This window comes from Mercenaria mercenaria, chromosome 15 (assembly GCF_021730395.1).
Source record: "Mercenaria mercenaria strain notata chromosome 15, MADL_Memer_1, whole genome shotgun sequence".
In the NCBI taxonomy this organism is placed as follows: Eukaryota; Metazoa; Mollusca; class Bivalvia; order Venerida; family Veneridae; genus Mercenaria; species Mercenaria mercenaria.
Window position 1 is genome coordinate 34,423,692 of NC_069375.1, and position 21,304 is coordinate 34,444,995.

The 21,304-nt window shown below is 34.0% G+C and overlaps 1 protein-coding gene across 5 annotated transcripts in view; it reads right to left on the reverse strand.

Annotated features, from left to right (window-relative positions):
* Positions 1 to 11,462: 11,462 nt before the first annotated feature.
* LOC123550840 (uncharacterized) overlaps positions 11,463 to 21,304 on the reverse strand; it is a 33,573-nt gene continuing 23,731 nt past the window's right edge. For 3 of the 5 annotated variants that reach the window (XM_053524970.1, XM_053524968.1, XM_053524971.1), the window contains exons 2-4: positions 18,365 to 18,750; positions 16,568 to 16,758; positions 11,463 to 13,959 (exon numbers count right to left, since the gene is read on the reverse strand). In XM_053524970.1, coding sequence (XP_053380945.1) covers positions 13,603 to 13,959; positions 16,568 to 16,758; positions 18,365 to 18,750 — 934 coding nt within the window. In that variant the 3' untranslated portion in view covers positions 11,463 to 13,602. Of the gene's footprint in view, positions 13,960 to 16,567; positions 16,763 to 18,364; positions 18,751 to 20,165; positions 20,562 to 21,304 lie in introns of those variants that run through there. The other 2 variants (XM_053524972.1, XM_053524969.1) reach the window with 2 other exon arrangements.

The following is a 21,304-nucleotide window of genomic DNA, read 5'->3' on the forward strand; positions in this document are numbered from 1 at the left end:
TAAGGTTGTCAAACCCTTACTCTGCTAAATTTCTATAATGAACAAGTCAATCTTCCAATTTGGACAGAACCATTAACTGTTAAAAGGGGTGCTTACCAAAAAGATACTGGCTGAATAGCGAACAGTGCAGATCATGATCAAACTGCATGGATGTGCAGGCTGATCATGATCTCTACACTGGTCGCAAAGGCAGAATCAATCGTTTTCAGCATGGTAAGGGCTCAAGTATCGGCACATTCTACTTAATAACATAATGGTCTTGCATTTAATTCAGTGTTGAGCACTCCGTTGTTAATGGCCTGCATGTTGCTTTTTTACTTGTAAAATTGCCAGATGACTATGTATATGAGATATAAAGAGATTTTCACATTGTTAATTGCTTGTTTAATATAATTATTGATTGTTATTATGGCATTTTAAGATTAATTTCTGCTAGGCCTACTGCATAATTAAATTTTAATAACAGATACACTGGACTTTGTCTTCTTTATACACATACTTGCATTATTTTCAGCTTAGACAGTCTCATGTAAACTGCGCTGTCAGAGACCTTTTTATTAATAAGTTGTTAGCTCACCTCAGCACGAACTGCTCAAGGGCGAGCAATTGTGGTCAGTGATTGTCAGTCGTCCATCCATCCACATTTTCCCCTAAACCACCAAGCCAATTTTGATGAAACTTCACAGGGATGCCCCTTGGATGATCTTTAAAAATTGTTCAAAGAATTGAATTCCGTACAGAACTCTGGCAACCAAAAGGACTTCTTGTCCAAAACCACAGGGCCTAGTGCTTTGATATCTGGTATGTAGCATCATCTAGTAGTCCCCTACCAAGATTGTTCAAATTATCCCCCTAGGGTCAAATATGGCCCTACCCTGGGGGTCACATGGTTTTTATAGACTTCTATAGGGAAAACTGAAAATCTTCTTGTACTAAACCACATGGCCTAGGGCTTTGATATATGATATGTATTAGTAAATTAAATAATTTATATTTGGCTGAATGAAATGAAAGAAAATATAAGGAGAACTGTTATCACGCAAACATATGAATATGGTAAAATTGGAATTTAGAAACATTCATGTTAGCTTTGAAAGTTACATGGATTAGAAGAATTATGAACAATAATACAAAATACTTCAATTTTCTTGAAGGAGAATATCTACTCTTAACAACTTTTACAAAATAACGAGGTGATTATATCAAAAATAAACTGAATCGGGTCAGAACAGTTTCTGGAAAGATGTTTTACAGGGGTACGTACAGTTGAGCTCTCAGCGACCAAAGACATGGAGTGATTTTTGCGCATCACCAGTGTGGCTTAATAATTTCTTTATTATTAGTGGAACAAGTTTTTACTTCCCCCAGATTTTTAAAAACTGGGTTATCTTGGTTAATGATAGAAACGGTAACTTACTGTCTTTTAACAATTTCATGGAGAAATATAATATACAAACTAATTTCCTGCAGTATCAAAGCATTATTGAGTCAATTAGAGGGGCCTTAGATATTTTAAGATTTCCACACTATGCAATAAAGAAAGAAACCCCACTTCAACCATTTATAACCAAGGTCATTAATGCTAGGAAAAAAAGGTTGAAGGTTTATATACACCTTTATGTTAAAAACAAGTCCTTTATGTTAAAAACAAGTAATATACCTATCTCCAACAGTAAATAGAGAAACAAACTTAATTTGAATGTTAAAATTTTAATTTTAGATATACATACAGATTTCTTTTTGTTGTTATCAAAGACCCAAAACTACAATGGTTTTAGTTCAAAATAAACTGTAGAATCATGGGCACAAACTACTTGTTACAAAACATTGTGATAAAGAATGATAATAGATGCTCTTTTTGCCATACTAAGATAGAAACTATTGAACATTTATTTGCTGATTGTCAGGTAGCAAATACTTTTGGGAGAATATTAAGAGATGTATTTTATCTTTTTGCACAATTGTCAATACGGACTGGTCAAGAACAGACATTTTGTTAGGGAATGAAAATTTAAAGGATGGCATAATGAATGAAATTCTGATTGCTAAAAGTCAACATATATCAGTGTAAAATGAAGAATTTAGTTCCCAGTTTGCAAATACATTGTATTTAGAAATAGTTTTAAGCTTCTGTGAAGGACAGAGAGATATATTGCCAAAGTAAAAGAAAATATGACAAAGTTTGCATCTCAATGAGTTGATTTCATGACAGTAGTTAGTAATGATCATTCTTATGTGTGTAGTGATAAATCTTAAGGTGTGTCTTCAAGCCCAATCTCCTCAGCTTTTGTTTAAAAACTGTATTTCCATCATGTAGGAGTTTAACGCATTCTTCCCTACTTTCCCTTTCTTCTTTCATTTTCCTTTCTTCCAGTTTTCCTCTTTGCCTGACTGCACCTCATACGGGTCTTTCTCCTTCTAAATATTTTTGTCTCCTTTCTTGTTTGTTTTTTTCTTTGTCTTTTTTTCTTTTTATTTTATTTGTTTTGTTTTTTTGTTTTCCCCCACTCTGAGGTATACTCGTGTGGAAGTGAAAGCATAGGAATCGTAACTGTACATTTCAAGTGGTAAGAAGCCCATATGAATTGTTTCCCTTATAAGCTAAAATCTATTACGAGAAACATAAGTGCTGACAGTATGTGTTAATAAACTATCATAGTTGTTTCCCTTGAATATGAATCGTAAATACCAGTACTTTAGTTGTTTTTTTTTCTTGCAATATTCGTTGTTTTTCGCCCTATTATTGCAAGGTTGTTTTATGTTTCAGTTTTCTTTCCATTTTAAAATTACTTTCCTCTTATGATGTTTAATACCTACTTCTTATCTTTTTTTTCCTTTTTCGAAATGGCAAGGAAATATTACTTTTTAAGATTTATGATCAGCGTAAAAATAAAACTCATTAAATACTAAGTAGAAATAGGACCTAGTAAACTGTAGGAATTTCGATGTCTGGAAAGAATTTACTATTTTTCCTTTATGGAGTGTTACTATGTAGAAATTAGATATATACTTTACTATCTGTAGGCTATACTCTTACTTTTATTGTAGTTTGTTTCTTCTCCTTCATGCTTCATATCCTGTATATGAATTATGCATGATGAATTTATGAACTAAAGAAAAAAAATCAAACAAATGGGGTTAGCCGCAAGGAACAAAAAAAAAACTTATAAAATGTCAGTTATTTTCTTCCTTAGTTAGTTATTTTCTTCCTTAGTTGACTTTTTTGACGCTTTAGTGTGGTCTGTTTTTAAAGGTATATAAGAAATTAATGTTAGATGGTTGGAAAGACATGAAGCATAAAAGCAACACATTTATTTTATCGGGTTGTATTTTGTTTTCGGGGGGCGAGGTTGGGGTGGGGGGGTGGGTAATGACATGAAGTGCCCCTCCCGACATTATGTTTTTAGTACCTGGACTTTATTTATTTGCCCTGACCACATTATAACCCCTATACTGTAAATTTGCATGTTTCAAAATACCAATTGATGCATTGATGCATGTGGAGAACATTCGGTGAATGAATGTATGTTATTCAATCCCCACTGTACGTTTATTCAAAGGAAAATTTATTACCAAATAACGTTTGTGTAATCTAAATCGTCCATATATAATGTATATATTCAGTACTTTTTGGGATTTTCTGATCTTTAACAAAAAGATTGATTGGTGTTTATGTTAATTGTTAACGATGGAGCTCAGATCGAAACCGTATTTGTGCAACAAGGTATCACTGTAACATAAGTTCAGATGTAATTCAACTATTTACAATTTTGTTTCATATATTTCGGAGAACTAATGGCTGAAATCAGATCAGAACGAATCAATGTTGGCAAAATGATAGTGATTTGGGTGATTTAATTCATATGAAAGAATTGTTATTCTGTGTTATATGGCTCGCCATAAAGGTAATGACGTACATGCATTTTCTTTGTTTGTTTGTATGTTTTACAATGTTTATTTAGATGAACCGAGATGTATTTGTAAGTACACAACATAATAAATTAAAGGTTATCTTAAACATAAAATCAGTCAAACTATTTAACCATTTCATGATCAAAACTCGAGATTCAAATTCTACATAATTGTACTTTGAAGCCAAAATCATAAAATAAGTAAAACATTCGGTAATATTCTAATTACTGCATTCAAAACCAATTATGATACTGTTCCTACACATATAACAGCAAAAATGTAGAATTATCCTTAATAAAGGCATTTAGTAATAACAAAGAAGGCTTATTAATAAGTGCTGTTATATTTTCTTGTCCTTTTGGATCATGGAGTACATTCATTTTTACTAGAAGAGAATTCCACTTTAGCCGGTGCTAGGGGGCGTGAGAGGTGTTGCACATTTCGTTACTTCTCGTCAACAGACTCAGTCAGACCGAGTCTGCTATTATGTTGCTTAGTAGAGTTCTATGCTTCAAAAAGATCATTTCACAGATTATTAACTCTTTTAGTGCAGAGTGATGGCTGTAAAATGTCTCCACGCACTTGAATTCAGTATTGTTATATTTTCTGGTCCTTTAGGATCATGGAGTACATTCATTTAAACTGTTATAGAATTCCGCTTAGGTCGGAGCTAGGGGGCGTGAGGGGTGTTGCTTATTTCATTACCTCTCACGAACAGACTCAGTGAAACGAGTCTACTATTATATTGCTTGGTTGCGTTCTATGCTTCCAAAGGATCTTTTCACAGACTTTATTTACCAGAACAACAATAATCTTTAAATACCGAGTGGCAGTTAAATACGATACAAGACAATACAATACAATACAATACAAATTTTATTTAAAGTCGGTGCATACATAAACAGAAAATATTAGCTTTGTACTGGTACTGATGATAAACCCGGACAGATGATAAAGTCGACCACCTTGGAAATATTCGTTTGCAATCGGTTATTTATAAAATTGAACACACCATCTAATAGTTTCCACTTACAACACCAACTGGTGTAAACAAAAACAAAATTAGTAAATATTCTGTATAAATAAATGACTTACATAACTTTGTATAAAAAATATTTATCCAAAATTACTGGGGAAGAGGGTGTTTTTTGCGCATGCTCACTGTCGAAACATGTAGGCCTGACATTTGGTAACTTTTCATTACTTGATCAGGAATGACTGGTGCAGCTTTTTGGGGAAAGTTTCAATATAATAATACCAAGAAAATTTTGTAAATGACTAAGTGTTCGAATTTATCATCAGTGAACATTCATACAGTCCCCTTTTTACATACCCCTTTCCGGGCCTCACTTCGTGTGAGTTTGTTTACTAAATATAAATTTTAATTATGTAAAGTTTTCAGCAAAGGTTAAGCTTTATTTTGATACCGACCGTTGATAACAATTTGCAGAAATAAAAAAGGTACAGGTAAAAAAACCTCATTTTCTGTTCGGGTTTATCATCAGTACCAGTATAGCTATTTACCGACATGTATATGGCATGTAATGTTACCTCTGTGTTGTTATATTTTCTTGTGCGTTAGGGTCATGGAGTACATTCATTTTTGGGGCGGTGCGTAAGCTCTACTTCGAATGGAATTAAGATGGGAAAATGAAAGCCCGTCACTTCTTAGTGCAAAACGGCAAAGCGCATCTACTTTCTACATCCTCTCATAAAGAAGAGCACCGAAAACAAAGCGGATGAATATGACCTATATTGCGGCTATTTTAGACTTGTCTGGTTCCCGTCGTACTATATATTTTAGTACGACAGTGAAGGAGGGGCAGGTAAACCAGACTATTTTTACACTCTGACGTCATGAGGGAAAACCCCACTTGGTTTTAATCTGAATTGTCTAAAAATAAAAGTAAGTGACTTGTAGCCTAGCGGACTATTTTTTTAATTTTTTTCTTAAAACGGCGCCATCTTGTTATTTCCAATAACTGCAAAAAAACATATCTACGCGATTATTATTATAAACTGGACTTTTATTAGGTTCGTGAGACCATGGTACAAATGTATAGTGTATGCATACCGTATTTGCAATTACTACATAAAAGTTTTTACAACGGAAACGCTTGAGGAAACGGAAAGTGACTCATGTTAGCATTTGTTCAGGATTTTAGCTTTCTGCAATTCAAATTAGGAAGATATTGCATCTGGAATGGAGTGTTATTGAATAAAATCATCGAGGATACGGGTTGCCTATTTGTTCTGTCAAGCGGCGTAATAGCGTGTGTATAAGTCACGTCATTTGTTTGCTTGGTGAAGATGGGTAATTCGGTAAACAACTGAACTTCGAACAAAATTTTGCATGGCAGCAAATCAAAATTATTCAAGAATGTTAAGCAGAACAGAGAGGTCGGGCAAAAAGTTAAACAAGGTTAGCGTTTGTTTATCAGCTCATATTTTTAGTCCTATCAATAAGACCTGACATAACATATTTTAACATTTTGACGTCTATCTGACCGGTCTTATCGGATCACCATTTATAACATGTAGCCAGAAGTGAACACACATCATGTCGCCTTTATTCTTCAAATTACGAACAACATAACCCAGTCCGAAGTGAAAGAACACTACTTACACCGAAAATAATCCTTTTTTCAACTGCATATGTGAATAATTACAAAATAAAAGTTACTTTTCATGTTAAATATAGAGTTGTTTCTTTCAACTGTATATATTGCTGTGTATCTGTGTTATGGTGTGCAACATTGCCGGTCTATTCCGAATGTTGTGTAAATACAAAATAGTTTCGCTCTAAATCGGTTGGCAAATAGTTCACGTTGTTTTTCGTCTAAGTCGCATCTAAATATATTACTATTATAACCTGCTGCATATGCTTGAAAAATGGCGGAATGTGTATTGAAAACTCTACACAATTGGCATACATTGAATATAAGGGTTTTTAAAGGTAAATTTAAACGATATATTACTAGAATATGATAAATAACGGTAGGCTAAACTGTTTAAATCTGCGTACATTGTATATTTTACGTTTGAGAAAATGCTACATTCTACATATTAGGGCCCTTTTAGACGTTACAATGTAGATTAAAAATGAAATATAAAATAATGAATGTTGAAGGTAAAATAAGCATGTACATTGGACTACTCTTATTTTATAATATTTTTGATTTTTTTCAAAGGCTCTATTCAATAATTTAGCTGTTTGTGTATTCTAGTATTCTACTGTCAATTCTACTTTTAAATTTCTTGTACAGGCGCGCAGCTGCACATAATACTCGTAAAGAGGGGTAATGCAGTATAAATAGATAGATAATGGCAGTGTTCGAAATTCGCGGTAGTCTGACAGCCTGTGGCTACCAAATTTCAGCTCGGGCTACCGATTTACCGCAGGTACAAGCCTGACCAGGCTACCGAATTTTCCTACTTTGTTTAAAAAAATCATGCTAATTAAACGAGTACTGCATCCAGACTGAGAAAGGCTTGCACAGTGTCAAAGACGTAACCGCAGCGCTAATTGGCTGAATACAATCACCTCTAGCGTAACGGATAATTTGATTAGCTTTCATACTTCTCGCGAAAATCTCACAAGTACCTGCAGTAGGCGGAGCTTAAATTATGCTATCAGCGTGTGTGTAAATGTATATTCAGCACTCGTTATTACATCTTGCAAATTGTCAACAGTCCGAGTTGCAGTAATTGGCGAGTGCGGATCCTAAAAAATTGGGCGAAACAGTTTAGATTTTGTTTTGGCAAGGAGTGTCATATCCGATGCATGCTTTTGGACTCTGATGATGCTGATCTGGACTGGAGTATTTAGAGTTAAAATTTTTCAAAAACATGGCAGACATGTACTGTATGTCTTTTTTATTACTTCAAACATGCATAGAGATGTCTGTAAAACAAAATGTTATATGGTGCAAAAATTATGACATTTTAAGGTATTAAAGTTCGGGCTAGTGAAATTGGTGTCGGGCTTGGAAAATTTCCAATCTGGTAGCCCCAACAGGTTAGTGGATTCAAATCTGAATTTCATACACTGTAACGGTTTGACGTATTAATCTTCAGATTTTTATGCAAGGTAGCAGGGGTGGCAAAATCTGATTTTGACTTGTTTGTCCTTTTTGTCAGGTGCTATTTTGTACTTGTCCGTATAGTAGTTACATGTATATAGTAAATTCTAGTCAAATTAGACTCGTCCGTACAAGCTTTGGGACAACCTGGGCAATACGGACAATTGAATTTGCCACCCCTGGGTAGTCGAATGTATTTGATGATGATCATGAACGAGCATTAAATTACATCGTCATAGGTAGTTGTTCTTTGAAAGTCAACAGGTGTACGGCTCCAGTCGCATTCAGTTTAATAATATTACAAAACGCACAGTTTTACAAATTGATATCTCCAATCAATTGGACCTCATTCTATTAGTGTACAATGAAAAACGATATTTTTGATTCGTTATTCAAATATCTTTTGAAACTGAATAACCATTTTAAATGTCATATGATTTAAATAGCGCTGTAGATGCCCTCAACTTTTAGGACACCATAAGTTATTTTACACTAACAACTTCTTTCCATAAACAGGGTTCGAATTTAAGCTCGCATACACAGAAATGCGAGTGCAAATTTCAAACTGCAAGGAGAGATTTTAAACACCAGCATTTTTTTGCGAGTGAAAATTTTTGGCCGAATAGTGTGCATTTCTAACGGTCGTCTCGATCTTACACTGTTCTTTCTTTCGGAGCACTCTTTCATCTTTCGTCGTAAAAGGACATTTACACTCGATACATGTCCCGTGCGCATGTCTTTTCAACTGCTGACAAGTACCTGCGCCAATTTTGATGACGTTTACCGCATCCGGTGGGTTTTTTGGTAATCTATTAATAAGTTACTATTTATATAGCGCAAATACGATTGGCTGGACTTGTCACGTGGATGTTTGTGTTAATGTTCAAATAAAGTAACATGTCGCGGAAAATGCAAGTTGTTTTTCATTTAGCAAGTTAAAAAAATACCACTTGCGAAAAAATGCAAGTAGAAAATCAGGCTAAATTCGAACCCTGATAAATGGCATTTTTTCCCAATCTGAACAGTTATCACGCAGAAATTTTCACACTTTTGAGCAAGTCTCAATGAAACAATGAATGTTACCCTTAATAAAACTTTTGATGAGTTCTTGATTGGGTCATCTTAGCTCTAAAACTAGGTCACCAGGTCAAATCAAAGGGAAAGCTTGTAAACACTCTAGAGGTAAAATGTTTGGCCCAGTCTTAATGAAACTTGGTCAGAATGGAACCCTACATAAAATCTTAGAAAAGTTTGACATTGGGTCATCTGGGGTCAAAATCTAGGTCACCAGTTCAAATTAAAGGAAAAGCTTGTTTACACTCCAGAGGTCACAATTTGGGCCCAATCTTAATGAAACTTGGCCAGTATATTAGCCTCAATAAAGTCTTTGACGAGTTTGATATCAGGTTATCTTTGGTCAAAACTAGGTCACCAGTTCAAATTAAAGGGAAAGCTTGTTAACACTGTAGAGGCCACATCTATGACTATATCTTCATGAAACTTGGTCAGAATGTTGATCTTAAAGATCGTAAGGTCCAATTTGTATCTAGGTCATCTAGAATAAAAAAAAACTAGATCACCAGGTCAAATCAAAGGAAAAGCTAATTTACACTAAAGAGGCCACATTTATGAAGTTATCTTAATGAAACTTAGTCAGAATATTAATTTTGATATTCTTTATGTCAAGTGCAAATTTGGGTGAGGTGGGGTAAAAAACTCGGTCACTAGGTCAAATCAAAGGAAAAGCTTATTGAGGCCACATTTATGACTGTATCTTCATGAAACTTGGTTGGAATGTTAATCTTGGTGATCTTTAGGTCAAGCTCGAACTTGGGCCATGTCGGGTCAGAAACTGGTCACCGGGTCAAATCAAAGGAATAGCTAGTTTACACTTTAGAGACCACATTTATGACCATATCTTAATGAAACTTGGTCAGAATGTTAATTTTGATAATCTTTAGGTCAGTAGCTCAGGGGAGAGATACATGGCCTTCATGGCCCTCTTGTTTATATTTTCTCTGACTCGCTTAATAAATTTAAATTTATATGACAGTAACCTAATATTCCCTATTTGTTACATAAATGGCGTTGCAGGAGTGTAATACAGCCATTAAATAAAAACGATACTACACTGTTGTAATAAGCTTTGACATTGACGTGATTTATAGTATAGGCGACGTCGGTCAAATTGACTAGTTTATATGGCAGAAGAAAGTCGAATATTTGATGTTTCGACAAGAAAGGCTAACATGTGATAAAAAGAATTCATCTTACATTTGTGACTATCCACGTTGAATTTATTAAACTCTTTGACTATTATTGATAAAATGTGGTGTTTCACATTTTATCATGCAATCTGTCTTATATTTGGCATGAGTGTCATCGTCGGTCAGACGAAGTCTCTTGCGCAAACCACAGGTTCCTATCTCAATATTTGACTTTCATCTAAGAATGTTACAAAAACAGCTGAAATGCACCGCCCCATCAGTACTCTCAGTGCTTTGATTACTATAATAGAATTCCGCTTAAGCCGGTGCTAGGGGGCGTGAGGGGTGTTGCACATTTCATTACATCTCATGATCAGACTCAATCAAAACGAGTCTACTATTACGTTGTTTGGCTGCGTTCTATGCTTCCAAAGGATCTTTCACAGATTTTATTAATAACAGACATGAACATATAAATAATAATCTGTTATTATACAACTAGAAATGTGTCCATTGGACACAGATGCCCCCAGTAGGTATGCTTGGCCACAAAATTGCGAGTCTTGTAATGACACTCCGGCAATAGAACACGTACGCGGAACTTACGGACTGACCAAGAAAAAGATCATAAACATATCTTTCATCATTAAATAATTAAATGTTAAATCCCCTTGTTATGGTAAATATTTTTACCATTTGAATATCTATGCATGCATAAAAATGTTAGAGTGCGGAAAAAAAGGGAAACTTAATTATTTGACATTTAAGTGTGACAATGACTTTTAAAATAGGGGTTTGGATTTTGCTGGCTACACGTCATCTCGTTATGGTGTTCATTCCCCCCCCCCCCCCCCCCCAGATATTATAAAATCCTTCGTAACACAACTAAGTTTAAGGCTGGAGACAACTTTGTTAACAGACGGACAGACGGAGAGAGGTAATATTAATTGCATTCTCCCACATAGGGACATAAACATATTTTAAAGAAAAATTGTAAATTTGAAATAATGATATGCTTAACCTTTATCCTATACAAAAACATTAACATTCCAAATTAAAGCTTAATTATCCTAACACGCAAAACCATGTACACATTCCAATATATTCCAGATATTCAAATAGAAAGCTTTAAAGGTCTTTCAGACACTTAGAACAATACGTTGCTCAATGAATATTATGAAAACACGTAAATGATCACGTAAATTGATCAACTAGTTTTAACAAAGGTCAAAAAAAATGCATAAAATATAGACTAAGGATATGTTCGTTTCATAATTTAATAGAACTAAAATGTTGAGAATAAGATTCTTGTCGATGTACAAGGACTCCTAACCCGATTTTGAGCCTTAATTCAAGAAATAAAATCAGTGGTTGCGTTGTGCACAAAAGTGTAAGCGTACAGGTTACAATGTACTAATTAAATTCTTACTTAATTTCATATAAAGAGGTAAATCATGAAAAATCATTTGCCGAATCTTAGAGCATTTCAATACAACATGACTTATTACCAAAAATGAGAGAATATTGAGATGAAATGATACACATAAACAAAACAACAAATTTTGTAAAACAACACTCTCGCAAAATGCTGCAGGGAAATTTGCGCTGTTGAGTTAATACACGTATGTAAATATTTGCGCAATGAATAAAACTAAAACATGGAAATTCACAACGAAAGTGGTCTTGGCCTTGTCCCAAAATATTAAACAATAAACCTAAATCAAAAGATATAAATCTTCTTTGTCTCCGGATATAGTTTAACGTCTATTCTTTATGCACCCTGATGCATCTGCTAGAAGTAAAAGACTGCAGTTTTTACATGCTCATAGTTTGACAGAAGGTGGACAACGTAACATCAGGAAAAAATACCAATTAGTTAGAACCTCTAATAAACTTGTTACAATACACATTAAAGCAATTGCATTAATACAAGTTTGACAATTGTACTTAAAATTATTTCCAGACAGAGAGAATAAAACTTGCAAAATTCCATTTGGTCATTTCATTTACCTACGTGAAAACAGTTACATTATATTATCCATGAAGAACATTAAGTAATGACGAAATTTAAAATCGAAGAATACTTCAGGGCTATAGGAACAGAGTGGGGGCGGGGGCTAATTTGACCGATTAATAATTATCTTAGCAATTTTGTGACAGCGAGTCAATTTTAGCTGTGCCCTGTGATTGTTTTAGATGGGCTAAGCACGCAAAACTAAAAAAAAAGTTGTTTAAAGTTTCTTTGATCTGGATCTGTTTGTTGGTCTGTTATAGGTCGGAGGATTTTCAAGATGTGTGCCTCTAATCTGAAAATGCCTGTACTTTACGATTGAAGCAAATTAGGATAAGAACGTGCCGAGATAAAATAAAATTAAGGACATATGCCCAATAAGAATAGTCGCGTAAGAAGAATACATTATCCCCAAAGCAATGTACGAATATATGAATGCGTTCATGATAAACATATATGCATGCAAGAAAATCATAGGCAAAGTAAAACATCTGGACAATGATATCGAAACAAAAAAGTGAAGGAACGTATTTGAACCATCAGTAGCAGAACCATCTGTGGAAAGTTTAAACATGTTTATACCGTACTTCGCTCTTGATTCACGCTATGTTCCATTCACAACCAATAACAAAAATTATACACTCTCAAGCAGTGCATTATAAGGCGCTGGAAATTTATTATATTTAAACAGATTAAAAAGTGTGATTATATATAACTGCTATGTGCCTTGATTTATATAGTGGCATTTCAAGTGTTTTCACCCGCAAACTTCTGCAACTGAAGGTACACACGATAGCAGAACCATCTGTGGAAAGTTTAAACATGTTTATACCGTACTTCGCTCTTGATTCACGCTATGTTCCATTCACAACCAATAACAAAAATTATACACTCTCAAGCAGTGCATTATAAGGCGCTGGAAATTTATTATATTTAAACAGATTAAAAAGTGTGATTATATATAACTGTTATGTGCCTTGATTTATATAGTGGCATTTCAAGTGTTTTCACCCGCAAACTTCTGCAACTGAAGGTACACACGATACCTTGATAAGGATTTTATGAAATTGTATGCATAATAATGTATTGAGCGTTTATCTATTCTTCATTTCTTGGGCGAGTTTATTCTTACATGCAATTATTTTGTGTAACAAGTTTTCTACCGACTTTCTGGCTGATGGTTATATCATCTATCAATCTAATTCAACATTCACATAAATGGATGAATCATATCAAAAACGGGTGACCAAATATGTTGGAATTATTAACACAAAACTTGAAAAGTTCATACAATACAATCACCATTTGCTGCGAGGTTCAAGCGAAAATATGTTTAAAATAGCATAATTATAAGATAAATATATCTTGGACTTGACTAGAGAAACACATTCTATTTATAGAAAATGCAATCATGAGCTGCTGGTGAATCCATTTTAACTAAAAACGTAAACCCTTTCTTTTTCATTATTGTTTTCAGTCTTTCTGCTCCACCTTCAACTTTATCATATTCTATAGAAATAGTTCTAATTTTCACTTTATCCAAAGGTATATTGTTAATAATTCCTTCTTCGGCACCTTCAACGTCCAGACTGAAGTAGTCTACCGTTAACTGGTTCATGGCTAGTAGAATAGAATACAGAGGAAAACATTGCACGGTTATCTCTTTGACCCCTTCCTTGATCCATTTGTCTTCACTTGTGATGTTTTCAACCATCTTTCCATAGAAGGACGTCGGCAAAAATTTTACCTGAATAAGAAAAAATTAAATCTACTGACTAAATTATTTAAGAACATTACCTCGTGAATTTCTTCCTGATTATTATGAATATCATCTTAGTCTAAATGAAGTGTTTTTTCTTTAATTTTTGCGATGTCGTTTGTAGTTTTGATCAAATCAAACATGTACGTATTTTGCAAAGGAACTTACTTATGTAACGGTTTTGCCTATGAATATGGCTACAAAATTTTATCTCAATCTTTTTACAGGTTAAAAATGATGTTTCTATGTTAATTATGATCTTTAAAAAGGTTCGAAATGTAAATAGTGCTGAACAATTTCCAGCTGAAAATACCCACTAAAACTGATATTTAATTATTAATTGAGAACTGTAAGAGATATTGTACGAACCTCCTATTCGTCATTATACTTCATAAAGATAATTAATATCGAGTGTTAAAAGCACTCCAAGAAAATTCCTTACTCGATATAGATGGATCAATATATGATTTTGAGGCATCGACACAGTGGCAGCCATTTTACTCGAAATTTTACATGCAACGTTTCATAAAAATAAAAGATGACTAAGTGGTAACAATACAGTCAGTAATTTTGTCATAATTATGTTCTAAATATCTATGTGAATATATGCAAGTAAAAGGATGTATATTTCACTTCCTGTATTATGCCTTTATTCGATATTTTTCTCTGGCAAAAATGACAAAATTTTGCAATTATACTGCAGTCAGACTCAATATATATTCAATACATGTAAAACATAATTACAGCCAATTGTAAAGCAGACCGTGAAGATCTAAGTCTTAGGAAACCATTTTGAAAAGTTACCTGGTTACTTAATTATACAAAAAAATTCAAATACCATCGATCTATCCAATTTGTTTAATCAGCTTGCATAATTTACATGCATATATATAGGTGATATTATAGGTTGGCTGTTCAATGAAAAACTTATCTCCCTATATAAATCAATAGAGTTAGTGTTGTGTTGCGATGAATAATCGGTGTCTACCGGTTTACCTGACTAGCTGTGGTCAGTAATGCATGTACAAGCAACATTTTAAACTGAATTTACATGGGGTTGTCTTTTGTGTCTAATGCAATAACCAGGAACAATTTCGACAAAAATTCCATGAGACTTTGTAGTATACATAGTGTACTACAAAAACAACTGCAGTCTGTCTTTGTAAAATGTGTTTTAATGGAGTTTGACTGTCCGTAAGATTTCAATATTTTTTGGTAAACTATCGGTCAAAACGAGACTCAAACATTTTACAATCGGCGTATGTACAACAACTCATCATCTGCTTCTATGATGATGATAATTTGACCAACTGTTAAGGCTTGAGTGCAATTTCAAGAGAAAAATACTCGGTCTGAAAATATGAACTGCTATTGAGTTGTGACTATGGCGATGCCTAAGTTTGAAAAAAAAAATAGGTGTCGATAACTTAGGTAATACTTAGAAAAAGATTGTTTGATTTAATCTTTTTAAAGTCCATTTGACATGCAATATAAACGTATAAGTTGTAGTAAGAAGATAATAAAACACTCTTATTTTTCATCAGATGTCAACATTACAAAACTGATTTTTTTTTTTTTTGTTATCTGTACTTCGACATCATTCATCACATTTTTAAGCCTTTATGGTCTAGCCATCATATGTTGAATATGCCTCTGGCTTGTAATGTTTACATTCATCTTATCAATATAAACAGCCAATACATAAAATAGTAAAATGAAAATGTAACATGTCAATCCCTTCAGAGTAACAGCGGTGAGAAAAAAGCTTGATATTTAACACTTAGAAAAACATTTTACTCTTTTATTTTCCTGTTTAAATGCTTTATGTAACAATTTAACGTAGTTTTATATTGTTTTTTTCTGGAAAAAAAAAGGATTTGCAGAACGCCAACTTGTCATTGTGTGCTTAAGAAATAATTTGCAAACATTAGAGTGCTAAAGGTAAATCAGTGGAACTGGTACTCACTGCTAACCTTATGCATATGATAACATTTACATAATCTATCTAATTCGTTGGCTTTTTTTTATTGTTGTTGTTGTTGTTTGGTCATACAGCGACTTAATTAGGTCATATGGTGACTTTCCTAGCTTTGATGCTGGAGGAAAATCAAATGAGCATCCTCTGTTGTTTGTGTATGTATTGGCGGACATCTGGGTAGAATCAACGATCTTCCGTAAGCAAGCTTGATGGCTTCCTTGCATAAACGATATTACACCATAAGCGTGGTTTCGAACTCACATCGGTGTGTGGCAAGTGACAGGATTTCAGCGACCTTAACCCCTCGGCTAAGAAGGTCTGTCTGTTTTATACCCACTATAGTTAAAGAGGCATGCCGTAAAGTGTACATCGAAATATTCAACTCTTAAAACAGATGAAAGCAATAAAAATATTAAAAATCCTAAATCAATACTACACACGTTGATATTTTAGGAGACTGAAATAAAGACAGCTAAATGTCTCCTTCTACAGCTTCTCTAAATAGTTTACAGTCAGTAGCTGCTTGAAGTCACTGAATCATTTTCTTTACATTTTTAACAAATAATGATTTTTCTAAATTGAGAACTATTACAGAAGTCCGGATATATTTAATCTTACCTTTGAAGGAAATGGCTCCTCGCTAACGCAAGCGTTTAAATGAAAAGACTTTCTGTGTTTACTTTTTAATTGCCGGTATATTCTAGGTTGTGGTTCTATAAGAATGCCAGTCCAGTGTCTAATTCTTTCGAAGAACAGTGTATTTGATTGAATCTCTCCGTCATGTGCTCCACTGTCGACGAAAAAGCCGCCTTCCTGTTTAAAACAATAAAACGATGAGACGTTGTTTACCCGTCGTAGAGCAATTGTTTACGAAAATACATTCACTTATGTATTTATTTTGTAAAGGGTAAATCCAACACAACTTGACTTTAGTATGAATATTAGTTTTTACATGCTTGTTATTTCAATTCGAATAGGCAAGAAACATAAGCAGAACACAATAAGAAGGTATGCGAGAATATGTTCCAAAATGTACAAAATAGCCATATATTTTCTTAACATAAATGCATTTATGTGTACTACAAGAAATAACAAAATTTCTTAATTAAATTAATAAAACTTATTTGTTGAATTTATGAGTTCTATAAAACACATGGATTTTCATAAAATATTTATCATTATCATATCGTAGTTCTTTATAGTTTTTGTATCTAAAATGAGTAAACAGCTAATATGTTTGGCTTTATGTGCAGTGTCATACAGGTTTATACGTATGTTCTCTCAAATAAAATATGTGTCCAATGAATACAAAATTCCATTAAAAGGCCTGTATCTAAGCAAGTTACCATCCTTGGCACTGTATGGTCATTTAGCTTCACCGTAAGGTTCCAATATATATGTATAGGATCATGAATTAATTAAATAAACTCATGAAATGTGATAGTAAAGAGAACAATGTTGCTTTAAGAGTTCAAATTTTCATTCACATTTATATACATTACAACATTATATTACACAAATTTTAGAATGTGTGCATTTTTATCATGCTTTGTTTGTTTGTTTTGGGTTTAACACCGTTTTTCAACAGTATTTCAGTCATATAACGGTGGACAGTTAACCTAACCAGTGTTCCTGTATTCTGTACCAGTACAAACCTGTTCTCCGCAAGTAACTGCCAACTTCCCCACATGAATCAGAGGTGGAGGACTAATGATTTCAGACACAATGTCGTTTATCAAATAGTCACGGAGAACATACGCCCCGCCCGAGGATCGAACTCGCGACCCCGCGATCCGTAGACCAACGCTTTACCTACTTAGCTAAGCGGGCGGGCATCAACAACGGTCGGAATATAGCAGAAGCACAGATTTGACGAGGATTTATATTTGAAACATGTTTTCAAGTTATTTACTGTGCTTAAAAACAAAACATAAAAAATTACCCTACTATTAACAATTATTGCTTAGTCGCTGATACACTTCTGTTTTTTTTTCTTAAATGTAGGTTGTAGTTGCAGTGAAGCTAGGACTTTAAAAGAAAAACACGCATTACAGTAATTACACGTTTTCACTACCAGAGCGTTTTCTGCATGAATTAGTATATATTTCATATTTAACGATGGTGACAAGTTTTTTATGAAACCGAATGTAGATTTAAGGGCAAATATTTGTCCTTTTAGGGTAGCAGAAACCACTTATTGACTTTTCGCAAGGAACTATCAGCTTTATACTTCCTCTCGATGTTTTGTGTCAATATGTGACAGAACTGTTTTGAAAAGTAGGTGTAGGAAGAAATGATGTTCTATAAAAATACGTAATTAAGGTCTAAAGTGGTCATTTTTCATATAAAACAAAGACGGATTTGAATTAGTAGATACCTTAAGCCTTTAGAATAATAAATTTAAACTCAAGTTACTTGCCATATTTCTCAGCGTTCCATCTACAAATACTGCCTGACCATAAGACTGGTCTCGTCTTCCGGGCTCCCCCAATTTATAAGGTTCTTGGGATGGCGGCTCTATGTAGTAGTTCCTTATCAAATGGACCAGGCGGGGATCATCCGGCTTCACTCTTTCTTTGTTCAGTTTATCCATCTCTCTTTCGTAGTCCAAATTTTTATCCTTACTCACATTGAACGGGATATGTTTATAAACGTTTACCTTTGGTGAAATGTAAATTTCACACTCTGTATTTCTAGGCGTGACAAACAGAACAGTAAGTGAAATTGCTAGCACAATTAATAGGCCGGATATGATCCGCGTCTGCGTCTTGGTGCCAGGTGAACGATATTTGTGCTTCATTCTAAAAAAAGGCAATTATGTATATTATAATATAGAGTTGTTTTCGGCTAATTCTATAGACGATATTTTCACATTGTTTAGCTAAAATTCCTAATAAAAATTTCATCAGATTTTTATATATATAGAATTTGACAGAGCATCGCAGCTTGAAATTTGTGGCCAAATGATTTCATTGAAGTGGTGCACTAAATCTAAAACATCCAATTAGTATACATGTATGAAAGAAAATTCAACTGTGTGGTTTTATCACGGTACAGAACTTGAATATTTAAACAGGGAAAAAATGTGTATTACCTACTTCGCAATAAACTTCCTTTTTATATAGCCTAGGGCCTTGATTATATGTAGTTGTAATGTTAAAATACATCTGATATATATACTGATTTTAACCCTTAGCCTGCTAAATTTCCTAAATGGACTGGTCCATCATTCAATTTGGGCAATACCATTTATTATTTGAAGGGGTGTTCACTGAAAATTTACTGACTGAATAGCGAACAGTGCAGACCATGATCAGACTGCACGGATGTGCAGGCTGATCTTGGTCTGCACTGGTCGCAAAGGCTGAAATATTCGCCGCCAGCAGGCTAAAGGTTAAAGTCTTTGCGAGGGTTTTAAGTAATTGCATAGTCTACCGTATAAATATTTATAATGTATATTTGTTTGGAGTTTGAGTGAAATCAGATCTGTTGTATGGAGGATCGTATTTTCTTCACACAAAACACCTTTGTGTCACTTTAATATGGTTATGTCTGACAATTTAATTCTTATCAATAGATAATCAGCAGATGTTTCCATCTATCAAAACCATATTGTTTCACATAAAGACAGTAATGTAAAATACACCTATGAAAATCCATGTTTCATGTACTAGAGTTAAATTTCATATTTACAATACTAGAGTAAATCGATAACTACCTTTCATCATAAATTATGCAGAATATCTTGCCAAAGAGAATCACAAGCGATCGGAGACATTGAACGGTGCGTATCAACGTTACAATCAATGACAGGATCAATAGAAACAAACTGAATATTAACACGTCAAAAAACTGAATCTATGTTTGGTAGCCGACCTCAATCGAACAAACGTTTTACAAAATAAGTAAACATTGCTCGTTATCATACCAAACGTGAAAGAACGATTAGATTTCTTGATGAAGCTTTGAACTTTAAAGAGATCATGTAAGTTGCAAATGTCGTACAACCATGTTAACCTACGAATTAAGAACATCCAAAAATATTTTACCAAAGCAGCCACGGAAATTATTTCAAATCTGAATTACTGCAATGTCATACTGCATGGTATAGCTGACATTGAATTGCATAAGATGCAACGTATTCAAAACATGTGTGCAAAACTTGTCCTTAACAGAAGGAAATCTGACAGTTCAAAACAAGCATTGTATGACTTACACTGGTTGCCGGTGAAAGCAAGGATTGAGTTTTAGATACTTTCTTTCATGTATAGATGTTTCATTGGCACATCACCTTTGTATTTAACAGAACTGTTTATAGAGCATGTTCCTAGTAGGCAAGATTTGAGATTGTAAAATGATTCTCAAACTTCAGATACTATGTCTACATCTCTATTTTAGGTCGACTGGAATCTTTCGCCTCGAGGGTATGAGCGAAGGGGCCAGTTTTCCTTTTAATGCTGAGCGCCTAGCAAGGGAGCTACTGGTATCATTTTTCACATCTTTGGTTTGACGCGTCCGGCGATCGAACCTGAGACCTCCCTCACTCGAAGCGGACGCTCTACCACGAGGCTATCAGTGTGGTTAATACTGTGACACTGTGTCTGTTGAAGAGGGAGCGGTAACTGCATATATATAGAAGACATATTGGTAATAAACGAAGCTCTAGAAAATCCATGACTATCTAAAAATGGAGGTAGTAATTCTTTGGAAAAGGATGAAGATTTAAAGTTTACACAGGACAAACATTCGCAGGAACAAAATGTTAGTACGTCCAGTGACAAATCGACATCAATGCTAGAAAACCCACCATTTTTTATTAATGATGCAAACTCTGGGGTAAATAGAGCATACCTAATAATCGGTGATTCAAAAAATTAAAGATGTTGTTGTTGTTGTTGATGATGATAATGACATCATCATCATCATTATTACACTCTTTTTTATCATAATGCTTCCTTGGTCAACATAACATTCAGGAATATATATATTTACCTTAGTCTACTGAGGGATGTTTAAATGCATTAGTGGAAACCTATCTGTGTTAATTGCCTTATAATATAAGTGTATACCCTTAATAACATATATCCATAATTCCTTAATTATTCAATTAAGAAAAAAAATATTTATTTATTTATTCAGCAATAATGCGAAGGAAAGTCTGCGACATGTTAAAAAGCTTTTTGAGCGAGAAAGATACGATGAAATACTAATTTCCTTGAACAAATCCACAGAATATTTGGCAGCCATAACGGGTTGTAAGTAAATCCATGTGGTTACACGCTTGACTGTCAATCCTGAGGTCCTGGTAGAGGAAAACTTTCGCGCCCTTGAGTGACTGCATTTGTATATATAAAA